The sequence below is a fragment of the Setaria viridis genome, chromosome 8 (genome assembly GCF_005286985.2).
Source record: "Setaria viridis chromosome 8, Setaria_viridis_v4.0, whole genome shotgun sequence".
NCBI classification, from domain to species: Eukaryota; Viridiplantae; Streptophyta; class Magnoliopsida; order Poales; family Poaceae; genus Setaria; species Setaria viridis.
In genome coordinates this window covers 36788979-36802455 of record NC_048270.2, presented here as the reverse complement: position 1 = coordinate 36802455, position 13477 = coordinate 36788979, and the positions used below count along the sequence as shown (strand labels likewise).

Here is a 13477-nt window from a genome sequence, read left to right as displayed (position 1 = left end):
ATTTTCACCTAACACTATATTATTCATTATTTTAATCCGGAGCGCATGAATAGAATTCATCAAGGCACACAAAGGTCCATTCAAAGAAAAACTTACATGGAAAACAGACTTCCTGGTACGTGGTAAATCTGCACATTTTGTACATTCTATAGCATAAATATTTCATAACTTATTTTTTCCGCCACTAAAGTGCTTAAGACAGTAACCCGGGAATAATCTATGTAGCTACTACGTCTGTGAGCACATGCACGCTTTTGTGGGACCCAAGACCGCCAAGATGATGCCGCATGAATATAAAGTACGTAAAATAAAACTATTAATAGTTAATTATTTTCTACCTCTTTATATTTAATTGTTCGTGTAAAATTCACATGTTTCCAAATTATAGATGATGAATATTCAACAGGGACTCTTGAGGAAGGAAAGAGTAGCAGCAATATGTGACGGTTTCTTTTGGATTCCTTGTGGATGAGGTGGTAAATCCACAAGGAGAATTTTATTACGATGGACGAAAATTAGACGCTTCCAGCAATACCTCGACAGGAAGATAGTAGAGATAGTTTGATTTGTATATAATACGCTAAGATTTGTATAGTATGCTAAGAATTGTATATATATACTAACAACTATATATATAGTAATCATATAAATACTACTTTGATGTGTTTAAATACTAGTTTGATTTCATTATAAAAAAAGTCTCAACTATTAAAGGTTAACTAAAGGTGTACGTACGTGATGCATGAAATTATAGGCGTTATGCAGGCTAACTAATGGAGCGTACGTCTAAAATTTCAAGCAGGACTTCAGTCCCGGTTGGAAAACCCTTTAGTCCCAGTTGGTAAAAGGGGCCTGTCCCGCGCCTAGCGTGGTAGGCCCTTTAGTCCCGGTTGAGTGACCCAGGACTAAAGACTCCCCTTTTATCTCGATTGCTTTATCCTGGATTGTTTGTCCGGAGATTTGCTTCTTACCAACCGGGATTAAAGGTGAATTTTCCACCAGTGGATGGAGCCTGGAACTGGATGCACTACCAGGTTGCATTGTTCGTTCATCGTGAGCTACTCTATCGCCAGTTAGCCACATTCCTTATAAACATTAATATGGAGTGCGTATATGTCATCAGTGTGAACTATCGCATGGATCGTATCTAACAGTTTGAGGCAAGGGAACTTTATTTCATACAGATCGTATGTCATTGAAGATCGACAAGGACTCCATACTCAGAAACACAAAACACAACACTCACATGATGTAGTGGCTAAAATACGCTAACTCAGCTCGTGCATGGTTTGGTTCTGCTTTCTCCTAAATGCACTAACTCAGCTTTTCAGCTGCCATCCTTCCCAGTAGTTGAGCTTCACGAATAACAGGCGCCACAAAGGAGCGGCAAGGAAGATGAGCTCAAAACATTTCCAGCATCATCAGGCAATCGGACTCGAGGATCGCCTGGTCCGACCAAGGGGAGGCATGCTGGATTCACTCTTAAGCAGACTGGAAACTCTATTCGAGAATCTTATTTCATGTTGAAACAATGTTCATCATTCATAATAATACTTTCTTTATTTAAGAACTGCATGGTAGAACTTATCTTTCAGACTTCGTTGACGCCGGCAAACTCTGTTTCTGTAGTTTTGAGGTAGAGATCATTTGGCACAACATGATGGCCATGGTTACATGCCGGCTCTAAAGGTGGTGGTGGGAGAGATGTTCCCACTGTCGGCCCATCCTCTACAATGAATATCACCGCCATGCCCATCGAAAAATGGAACTCATAGTGGCAATGCATCAACCATACCCCTGTACAAATACAAGGCAAAGCATTATGATGCTGTGAGTGAGACTTAACCTTCACATGCATAAGGCCATGTCACATGTACCACTAGACATGGAAATCCTGTACGCACCTGGATTGTTTGCCACAAACCGGATGGCAGCCCAGCCGATCCTCGGGACGAGCACAGAATTCCTCACTGGTGGATCAACCAGGTTGTACTTGGCCACATCCCTCGCCGCGTCATAGTTACCGACACCCTGCGCAAGCACAAACATGTCGTGACCATGCAGGTGCATCGGGTTGGAGTCGCTTTGCATCACCGCCGTGCCCTGGAACACGATATCCACCACAGCACCATGCTGAAAGCGCCGCACCAAGCTACCCCTAGACGTAGGTTCTAGCTGCCCCTCCTTCGGGCCCCATGGAATCAAGCCCCGGTCGGTGAAGTTGAACACCATCGGCGGCCTATCGGGAAGCTCTTGCAGCATGTCCATGTCGCCGGTGTGGTAGTAGTGCGCTTCTAGCAGTGGCATGCTCATGTCAGGGAGCTGAAATGAGATGTTGTTCATGGTCGCGACAAGGATGGACTCGTTATTCCCACTTCTCTTGCAGGTCTGGCCTCGCCGGCAGATAGAGCCCAGGCCAACGGTAATGAACAGGGACTCATCGGCACGCTCCGGCACCAGCAGCCGTTGTGTGTCGTTCAAACTGGTCAAGTTACCATGGAAGTAGAAGGAGGCCATCGTGTCATGCTGGTCGGGCATCTCAGGTGCCACTGGAGGTGCGGTGCCATTGCTGGAGACGTGCCCGGTGCTGTACCACACAGTGCCTCTTGTGACCAACTTTGGTATCTGGGGGTCGGGCTTTGGCGATTGGTTGGCGAGGGCTGTGATGTAGTACCCACCGGGTGGCGCGTCGGCAACCACGAGGGCATCAATAGTCTCACCGGGGGCGATCGAAATGATGTCCGTGGTATAAGGGTTGACGTAGTTTGCGTCGGCAGCAACCACCGTGAACTTGTGCCCGGCGATCTTGAGGTAGTACTCGGAGAAGAGAACAGCGTTGATTATTCGAAGCAGGTAGGTCTTTCCGGGCTCCACGTTCAGCACATAGCCGTCTTCCTTTGCCCCTTCATTTCAGAGTTAAAAATCAAGGAATTAGTCGTATAGAAGAAAGTTTCATTTTTTTTGTACATCAACAAGTATCCTATGAATGGTTACCGGAGCAGTTGTAGAGATCTCCAAACTTGCCGTTCATTGTGGCTCCACTAGGGTTATCATCAAACAAACTGTTCCGCATTCTTCTGTCCAATTCATCAAGATCCATCTCCCACCACTCCCCTGCCACAACAGGACATCAACTCAGAAATAAGCTCAACATAACTTTGCTACGTGCTACTCCCTCCAACCCAAATTATAAGTTGTTTTACCTTTTCTATATATATAACTTTTTCTGTACACATATGTCTAGATACATAGTAAAAACTATGTATTCAGAATAGACAAAATGATTGACCTATAATTTGACATACACATATACATGTTCGGTGATGGTGGTGCTTTTTGTTAACCGGCTAGTAGACCTTATGGAGTGGTGGTTTGTGTGTTGTTTCCAATGTAAGTTGTCATGGAACATGCTAATAAGAGGTTGTTGCAGCTGTTGTTGCAGTTCTCTCTTTTTTTCTATTTTTTATTTGCCAGTCTAGGTTTTATTCTTGTTTTTCATATAATCGGTAGCTCTGTTTTTTGGCTCGATTTAAAAAACAAAGAACGGAGAGAGTATGTCTTAAACGATCCAAAAGTGGAATAATTCACAAACCTATAATGATGGGAACATCCTTATCAGGATTGGGGAATGGATACGAGCTGGCCCCGTCTCTTGGCCGGATGATGATGGCACCGTGCAAGGTTGCCCGGAGGCAGGTAACGTGAGCATGCCACCAAAGGGTTCCTTCTTGCCCAGTGACGTTGAACCGGTAGGTGAAATTGTGGTTGGGCAGGATGGGGCGTTGCGTGACCATTGGCACCCCATCAGCCCAACAATTCAGCCATTGCTTCACTCCATGCCTACGCCAGACAACAAAAAATATATATTCTAGAATATCGAAAACAGAATTGAATAACAAACTTGTTTTGTCCGATCATCAAGTACATGAAAATAATGGAATCAGTTAAGTAGGTGCCTAAGATTAAATACCAATGGATTGTTATATTATAGGGTGACTTGTTAACAAGAAGAACGGCCACCGAGTCTCCTTCCGTCACCTCTATTACAGGTCCTGGGAGCTGCCCATTCACCACGGTGACAAGCGTCTCCTTGCACAAGTGTGTCATATTCACCTGGCTCACCTACATTTGCATGTTCAAACAAATCAAGCTTGCATTGCATTGTTCAAATTGATAGATAAAAACAGGGAAGAGCATGATGCTTATTTACAACGAAGGTGTGCTCCACAACAGCTGCGCGGACAGAGATGGCCATGGCGGAGAGGAAGAAGATGATGGCAGCGGTGGCCGCCATAGGGATGGACGCTTGCGCTTTTCACAGTTTGCAGCTTTGTCCGGTTTAATTTTGCTCCGATCCGCACTGTGCTTCTAGGTATCAGTATGTATATGACGATCTTGAGCAATTAAGCGATCTGAACTTTTGACTTTGAACATTGAATGAAGCGGTTTAGAGCCCTAGGCAGTGGAGGGAGCAGCCTGGCCTGTAACCATTTAATGCACACAAAACGAGCCATATTTTATACAGTCCATCCAACATGCAAATCAACAAAATTCGAATTAAAGATCCTAAACTAAAATGGGTTAAAGTTTACTATCATTGTTTTAGAAATTTAAAAATCACAACCAAAAAACTTTCTATGTACATATCCTAACTTGACAATCGCATAGAAATTTGCACTAAATTTAGACAAACTTCCAAAACACATGTTGGAAACTCTACATGCCAAGTTTATATCATATTTACAAAACTCCATTCCATATTATGAAAATATTTCATCAAATATCAGAAGCACCAAATTTTCATCAAATATCATAATCTTAGTCTCTCATCTTTGTAGTCATTGGAAGACGTAGTTCATGGGCTGTGATGAAACTTCTTTTGGTAATGCTTGTCGATTCTATCACCATTAGTGGCATCTAATCGGCCCCTTGTTTTGTGGTGCTATCTACCAATCTATGGTATTATTTACTTATCTACTTTTACCATACACTTGCCTGGTCTCTTTGTTTCACCACGTGACAACCCAGCAACGGAACCTTTGACTTTGAACATTGAATGAAGCGGTTCAGAGCCCTAGGTAGTGGAGGGAGCGGCCGAGTCTCCGGCCTGGTTTGGTTTCCCTGCTTATTTTTAGCACCCGTCACATCGAATGTTTAGATACTAATTAGAAGTATTAAACGTAGACTATTTACAAAACCCATTACATAAATGAAACGGCAAAACGAATCTATTAAGCCTAATTAGTCCATGATTTGACAATGTGTTGCTACAGTAAATATTTGCTAATGATGGATTAATTAGGATTAATAAATTTGTCTCGTCGTTTAGCCTCCACTTATGCAATGGGTTTTGTAAATAGTCTACATTTAATACTCCTAATTAGTATCTAAACATTCGATATGACATGTGCTAAAAATAAGCAAAAGTAACCAAACACCCCCGAACTGTCACCTCTATTGCAGGTCCTGGGAGCTGCCCATTCACCACGGTGACAAGCGTCTCCTTGCTCAAGTGTGTCATATTCACCTGGCTCACCTACATTTGCATGTTCAAACAAATCAAGCTTGCATATATATATATATATATATATATATATATATATATATATATATATACATATATATATATATATGTATACATACATCATCGTTGCATTGTTCAAATTGATAGATAAAAACAGGGAAGAGCATGATGCTTATTTACAACGAAGGTGTGCTCCACAACAGCTGCGCGGACAGAGATGGCCATGGCGGAGAGGAAGAAGATGATGGCAGCGGTGGCCACCATAGGGATGGACGCTTTCGCTTTTCGAAGTTTGCAGCTTTGTCCGGTTTAATTTTGCTCCGATCCGCAGTATACTTCGAGGTATCAGTATATATACGATGATCTTGAGCAACTAAGCGATCTGAACGTGTAGCACGGGGCTGCCTTTTTTTCTTAAGGGCAAGTGGCTGCCATTTTTATGGGCATGTGGCTGACTTTTTTTCCGGCAAGTGGCTGCCTTGACCAAGAACAAGATGCCGATCTGAGACTCATGATTTTATATCTTAATCTCTTGTACAATCTCCAAAGATAATTCTTTTTTACCACACTTGCCTCGTGGTCTCTTTGTTTCACCAGGTGACAACCCAGCAATGGAACCTTTGACTTTGAACATTAAATGAAGCGGTTTAGAGCAGTGGAGGGAGCAGCCTGGCCTGTAACCATTTAATGCACACAAAGCAAGCTATATTTTATACAGTCATCCAATGCAAATCAACAAAATTCAAATTAAAGATCCTAAACTAAAATGGGTTAAAGTTTACTATCATTGTTTTGGAAATTTGAAAATCACAACCACAAAACTTTCTATGTACATCCCTAACTTGAGAATCGCATAGAAATTTGCACTAAATTTAGACAAACTTCCAAAACACATGTTGGAAACTCTACATGCCAAGTTTATATCATATTTACAAAACTCCATTCTATATTATGAAAATATTTCATCAAATAACAGAAGCACCAAATTTTCATAAAATATCATAATCTTAGTCTCTGATCCTTGTGGTCATTGGAAGACGTAGTTCATGGGCTGTGATGAAACTTCTTTTGGTAACATTTGTCGATTCTATCACCATTAGCAACATCTAATCGGCCCATGTTTTGTGGTGCTGTCAACCAATCTATGGTATTATCTACTTATGTACTTTACATAGTTGTATCCATGGCATTAGATCAGTGTTTAAAGTCACTGTGTGCCAGTGTTCCCTATTTTTGTTATCGGTTTCCTACCATTATCAATTATCAACATGTTTCCATCCAGAATATCAAATTACAGTTTCGCAATTTTATTCCTATTCTTTAATAGAAAATGAAAATGAAAGTGGTAACGGGGCTTTTTTGACCATCACTATAGACACCTTTCTCATAATATTTTAGTAGTGTTTTTATACATATTCTTATATGAACCCATCGCTTGACATTTGAAATAACCACATACTCAAATGTGTCTCATAATTTGAATCATATTAAAAAAATAATAGGAAATAAGGGCCAAGATTTGCAGAAGGCCCACCTACAAGCACGAGCTCGATGGAACCGGGCCTAATGGTCTCATGCAAAGGAACGTAGAGCAGACCCCAAGCCTCCTCATTATATGTATAACCCCCTAAGGAGTCTAAAATCATGGGCCGCTGCAAGTTTTCAAAGTTAGATGTTTTAGGCTAGACCCCCTAGCCGCCATGGTCATCCATGTGTAGTGAAGCTATAGTCGTCCAGGAGCCAGCATTGTATTCATTAACGTCTATATGTACAAAATGGTGATATCACTCCTTATTCTTTGTATTATCATTTTCTTTACTTTGATTTGATCAAGTATGTTGCATGCTTTATACGGTATGGGATCAATAACTATTGCGCGTATACCTTTTTTTATTAAGGAGGATATCCTATATTGGCCCTTGCCATATACTGCTTTTGACCCACCCGTTTTTATGTTTACGGAAAAATCTGGTAATGGGATGAGAACCGAGGCAGGATTTGTCATACACACATCTATGGGCCAACCAAAAGTTTTGGACAGTCCTAAATATGGGGCTAGACACCGAGACGTATTTGATATGGAGACTATAGCGCTGGACGGTGTAGTCTACGTGGCAAGATAGAAACTAGTCGAGGATTAGGAAAAGTACTCGTACTAATAAGTAGAACTCGTCTTGTCAAATCCGACTAGTATTATTGTAACCAACCGACCTGTAACCCTGCCCCCGGCAATATAGGCTCTAGTCAAAGAAATCTTGAATGGACTACTCACCCAGAAATCTTGAATGGACTACTCACAAAGAGGTCTACCTACCAGATAGCCTAAGTACTCGCAACCCACAAAAGGAGAATGTGATCTTAACGTAATCTACAATATGGATCTAATGAGGCTCACAAAAGAAGCCTTGAGTGTAGACACTCAAATCTATCGTACGAGCAAATATCAGGGAAGATTGTGAGATGCACTAAAAATAACAAGTCGAAAGCAACAGGACATAGAAAACATTTACATTTCAGAGCATTCATATTGTAGTTACAATTACAAACTAATGTTTCCTTTGGTACAGAACTACTCAAAGACTAGATGATGCGCTACTTCTTCTACAATGGGGTCCATCTCTTGCAAGTACTGCTAAAAAAGTTCGTCCGAGCAATCCACTGAAATACCCTTCGCAACAGGAGTCAGATTAGCTTAAGGATAGAAAGATTTGACAAAACTTAGCAATTGCTTGGAGATAGACTTCGCCATCTTCTGAATATAGCTGATGAATTTCGCTGGTACATCCTTGAATACTTCAGACAGCGGGCAGGGCTCTAAACCCTCAACTGGAGGCTCCACCATATCCGCTATAGGCTGGGCTGCTTCAGATATCTCCTTTAGAGCAAGTTTTGCAACTTCAAGCTTAGCTTCGCGCTCCCGGATGGTTTTCATGGCATTGACCAAGTTGACTTCACCATCTTCTCACATTTTCTTCTCTTTCTCCAAGTGATGCTCCAGATTTTCATATTTCAGTACCAACTTATCATGTTGATCAGCTATGCGGTAATGCAGATTCTTCCAATCGGTGACTTGTCCCTAGAGATCTTGTTTTGACTTTTCAAGCGTTGCACAAATAATACACAAGAGGATCAGTATTACAAACAGAATTAGTACTCGAAATCCAACGAGGAGGAGCAATTACCTTTCATTTGCATTGGCTCAGAAAACGCGTCGATAGCCATGACTTCCAACACTGTCGTCGCTTCAATTTTCAGCCAATGATGATATGAAATCTTGCATCAACGCTGCTACAAGAGACACAACACTTGGATTACTTGTCATCATAGGGTGTTCCTCTAGCTGCAGACTTGCTTGCACCGGTGAAACGTCCTGGACTGAGTGGCTACTGCCATCAGTCATGGGCCTCAAGCTAGGCCCTCCAAAGTCCACATCAGAGGATTTTTCTGCATAAGGCAAAGCTTCTAAGACACAACAAGTCGATCATGAGCTACAAGTAGTACTCGAACGAGCAACAAAGACATAACTTGTAGATCTCTTCAACTTCAAGGAGGGTTCCCCTATTAGGCGTAGCGGTTTGATGGTAGGAGACGGTCTCTTTAGCGTGGCTTGAATGGTCACAGCACGATCATCGCCAGCCTTAGCCATCACCTCTGATGTTTGAGTTATTCTTGCACCGGCAGGGTCCACCTCAGTAGCAGGAGGCTCTAGATCATCTTCAATGTTGATCACCACCTCGATGGCCTACAACATATCTAGTGCAGCCAGAGCAGCCATCTTTTCACCATCATTCGCTGGCTCGAGTACCTGCAAACCACCAAAGTCATCTTGAGTAGACACCGTGGTTATATTGGACTTGCCTACTGGGAGTACACGATCCTCAGGATCTTGTCCTTCCTCATAAGTATTTACCACGGGAGGCACATCTTTTGCGTTGATAGACTTCTTTACGGCCTGCTTTGTAGCAATGGACTACTTCTTCTTTGTTGGATGAGGAATTGCAGGTTCAAGATCTTCATCAGTTGTGCGCTTCCTCGATCCAGACAACGACCTTGTAAAATGGTCGGGCCTTGACTTCAAAGTCCTCCACAGCATCAGAACTAGAGCTGCTGAAGGCCTCGAGTACTTCCTCTTCCTCATTATCACTCTTAGCGCTCTCCGTAGTATGCACGCGAGGAGCAGCTTCACAAATATCTTTTGATCCGAGAGGAGTAGAGAAGTACAAGCTAACATCTTCCTGCAAAGAAAGACAAGTTAGTACACCCAACAACTACAAAAATAAGTACTCGGGGGCTACGGCCACGGGTACTTACAGGCTTTGGCGGGTTGGCATCGTTGAATTCCCGCACAATAGTTATGATCTTGCCAACATTCTTGAACATCTGTTTCAGCATCATCATAATCCCGTCTATGCTGAGCTCATCAGGCAAAAGTCTGGAAGGATCTTGGACACCAGTGTACTCATAGCCCCAGTGTCATTGCTGGTGCAAGGGCTAGATTCTTCACTTCATAAAGTTGAAGGCTACTCCAACTCCAGTGAGCCCTTCTTGCAGACATGTCTCACCCAGTTTTAAACTAAAACAAAGTGCTACCTATATGTATGCTAGGACCTAGTTTCATACATATAGTGACATCATTAGTGAGTAACAACAACAGCATCACGTAAAGAACAAGAGAGTATATAATATATTTACGCTTAGTCCTGGAAACGAAGGCTCCAAACTTCACAAACAAATGACTAGGGGCTGTGTATGCCTAGAACTCAGCATCATCTTCAAAAAGCTTCACACATATTCTTCTGAGCTGCAATAGGGTGAGTACACTTATGGTTGTTACTCAGCAAGACCACAAGAAATAACCAGAATAATGATTTAAATCCATCTTTAAGTTTAATTAATCATGTGAGGATACAGAACGCTCTTGACCGTGAGCACGGCTGATTCAATTTTACACTGTGCGGAGGTTGTACACTTTCACCACAAGTCGCGTAAAAGTTCAGAAGAACTTTCGACCCAACCATGTTGTGCTGATCAGGCACAATACCACACTTCCGAGGTGTGATTGCATAGGGCCGCTATGAAGCCTTTACAAAGATTTCCTAGTAAGTGGTAACCCGCTGAGGTTTCTGGAGCAGTAGTAGAGCATAAACCTCTCTCAAGACTGCGAACCTACTATAGAGCAGATCGGTCTGAGGGCTGGGTTATACTCCATCCGCCACCGCCTCTCTTGCCCTTTCAGTACGATTACCCCAGACTAGAGTCTCTAATTAATTAGCTAAGACTACAACCATGATAGTTCTTGTGGTTGTACTATTTTCCCGGGTCGTTCTCCATGTTCCAATTAACATCAACATGATATTATAAATAAGCATGGACAGAAGAATGGTTAGGGACACTTGCCTTTCTCCAATGAAAAGTTACTCTTATTGCTTTTAAGATCTTGCTTTCTTGAAATTCTTCATCTTCAAATCTTTCGAGAAGCGATCCTTCTACTCAAAGAAAACACTGACACAAACATACAAGCAAATAAACAAGTACAACTAAGAAGAATACACCAAAATAAAAGAAAAGCTTTAAAAGAATGTACTAAAGGATAGGGCTCGATTCTAGGATCACGCAAATGTAGGAAACGCTGAGAACGGAACTATGATCGATAAGGAAAAAATATCGAGGGGTTTGATTTATTAAAGAAATAAAAAGAGTATATGCTTGATCCATTTTAATTAAATAAAACATGCACATAGGTTATTTCAGAGAAATACCCTATTTGGAATTAAGCAAGTTATATTTAATCTTTGAAAACACGGTAAACTTAATCATATTTTTATTTGTAAGTATTCAAGTACGAGTTATGCCAATTTAACAAGCATCTATAAGACATCTAATCGAACTTTTTATTTCGGGTTCAACTAAACATGTTAATGTGAAAAAGGCATTTATAATTATTAAGCATATTAACTTTATTCATGAAAACGATGTATAAACACTAGATATATTTTGTTTGGAAAAGCTAGTTTATGAAACCGGGATAGAACCTAATTAATTTTAATGTAGAAAACAAATTAAATAAGAAATAATCAATTAATATTGATTATGAAAAATTGATGTAAACCCTACTTAAATTCTCATTAAGAAAACATTATTATTAAATTTATTTTTTTAAAGACATGCAATGATGGACAACATCACTACTAACATGTATTTTATGTTGTTATGAATCTAACAGGATTAAAATGGAGGTAAAACGTAACGTGTAATCTATGGATCGAACAAGAGGTTCTAAGGACTTATCGTGATTAACCGTAGACTACAGGAGCTAGCAAGGAAGATACCTTAGACTCAGTGAACATGATTAACCGTAGACTATAGGGGCTAGCAAGGAAGATACCTTAGACTCAGTGAACAGTTCTTGTGAGAAGGTGAAACCTCGGGGTTAGATATGCAAAAGGACCATTGCTTGGATTAGATTGAGGGGATGTTTTACATACTAGGTGCTAAACTTTAGTAGTGTCGCATCGGATGTTTGGATGCTAATTAGGAGTATTAAACATAGGCTAATTACAAAACTAATTGCAGAATTTCTGGACTAATTCGCAAGACGAATCTATTAAGCCTAATTAATCCATCATTAGCAAATGGTTACTGTAGCACCACATTGTCAAATCATGAACTAATTAGGCTTAATAGATTCATCTCGCGAATTAGACTCCATCTGTGCAATTAGTTTTGCAATTAGCCTATGTTTAATATTCCTAATTAGTATCCAAATATCCGACGTGACAGGTGCTAAACTTTAGCGGGTAGTATCCAAACACTGCCTGAGAGGATCTGAAAGGCATAGGGGGTTATCTAAAGATTTGCCAAGACACAAAAGACCCGTTCGCTTCAGCTTATAAGCCGGCTGAAAAGCTGGAATGGCTGATTTGTTGTGAGAGGAAAATACTGTTTGGTGGCTGATAAGCCGACTGAATAAGCTGAAGCGAACAGGCGTAAAGATTTTTGAAGCAATTACAGAGATCTTCAGGGGCTTCATCGCAAAACAGAGGGGCTTCTCCTTCTTTCTCATGCCGGTGCACAGGGGCGGCTCTGGCCAGTGGCCTGCTGGCGCTCCGACGCGGCGGACCCCCGGGCAGGTGGTGCAGGAGGCGGAGCAGTGCGAGGGAACTCAAGGGGGTGCTTACCGCCGGCGGCGACGACGGGCGGGAGTGGCGGCGCTTGGCTCGGCGGAAAAAGAGCGGCGGCGGCGCGCTTGGTGCAAGCAGCGGCTCTAGCAGCGGAAAAGGTGGATGCGGGGGAGAGCTTTATAGGGCGAGGGAGGGAGCGGAGGCGGCACAGGGAGAGGGAAAGGGCGGCGGCTGGCCATTGAAGGCGAGTCAAGGTGGAGGCGGCCGTTACTGCCGAAGGGAGGGGAAACGGAGGGGGTGGCGGCTCGCGGCGCAGGAGGCTAGCGGGCGCGGCAGCTGAGGGGGCGAGCGGCGCGGGAGGCGGAGGGACGCTCGGGCGCGCAGGCAACGCGGAAGACCGAGCGGGCGGCGCCTGGCCAAAGGTAGGAGGAGGCCCGACAGTGGGGCCCACCAGTCAGTGAGGAAGAGAGAGGGAAAGAAGGTGGGCTGGGCCGGCGGAAGGGAAAGGGAGGCTGGCCTGCTGGGCCACAGGTCGGGCTCGCAGGTGCGGGCTTGGCCCAAAAGGATACGATAAGGTTTTCTTTTTTTACAAATCATTTCCCGTGCAAAGAAAAATCTAGATAAAGCTAGATAATTCATTTAAACCACGAAAAATATTCTGAAAATCCCTAAAATTGCATGAAAAATTACTGGAGATTGATTGGGACACGAGGAGTCCAAATAAAATACTTGGAGCTCGTTAAAAGGATTCTAGAACCATCCAAAAATTGGCTTTAGCTCTAGGAAAAGGAGAATAAATCTTAGAAAAATCTGAAAAATTCTCAAAAGGGTC

General features: G+C 42.4%; 1 protein-coding gene across 1 annotated transcript; it reads right to left on the bottom strand.

Annotated features, from left to right (window-relative positions):
• Positions 1-1154: 1154 nt before the first annotated feature.
• Positions 1155-4506, bottom strand: LOC117867042 (laccase-15). The gene is made up of 6 exons (XM_034751359.2): positions 4211-4506; positions 3971-4122; positions 3593-3840; positions 2995-3114; positions 1905-2903; positions 1155-1797 (listed from the first exon to the last, which is right to left on the bottom strand). Exons 1-6 carry the CDS (start codon positions 4292-4294, stop codon positions 1592-1594), a joined length of 1809 nt encoding a protein of 602 aa, XP_034607250.1. The 5' UTR covers positions 4295-4506; the 3' UTR covers positions 1155-1591.
• Between the last annotated feature and the right edge of the window lie 8971 nt (positions 4507-13477).

What these genes read in the sequence shown, in the direction of transcription:
- LOC117867042 (XM_034751359.2), bottom strand. Translation starts at nt 4,294, where the DNA reads ATGGCGGCCACCGCTGCCATCATCTTCTTCCTCTCCGCCATGGCCATC. An exon ending in TATAATATAACAATCCATTG is followed by an intron (nt 3,841 to 3,970) that starts GTATTTAATCTT and finishes TGTCTGGCGTAG; the next exon opens with GCATGGAGTGAAGCAATGGC. An exon ending in AGATCTCTACAACTGCTCCG is followed by an intron (nt 2,904 to 2,994) that starts GTAACCATTCAT and finishes TCTGAAATGAAG; the next exon opens with GGGCAAAGGAAGACGGCTAT.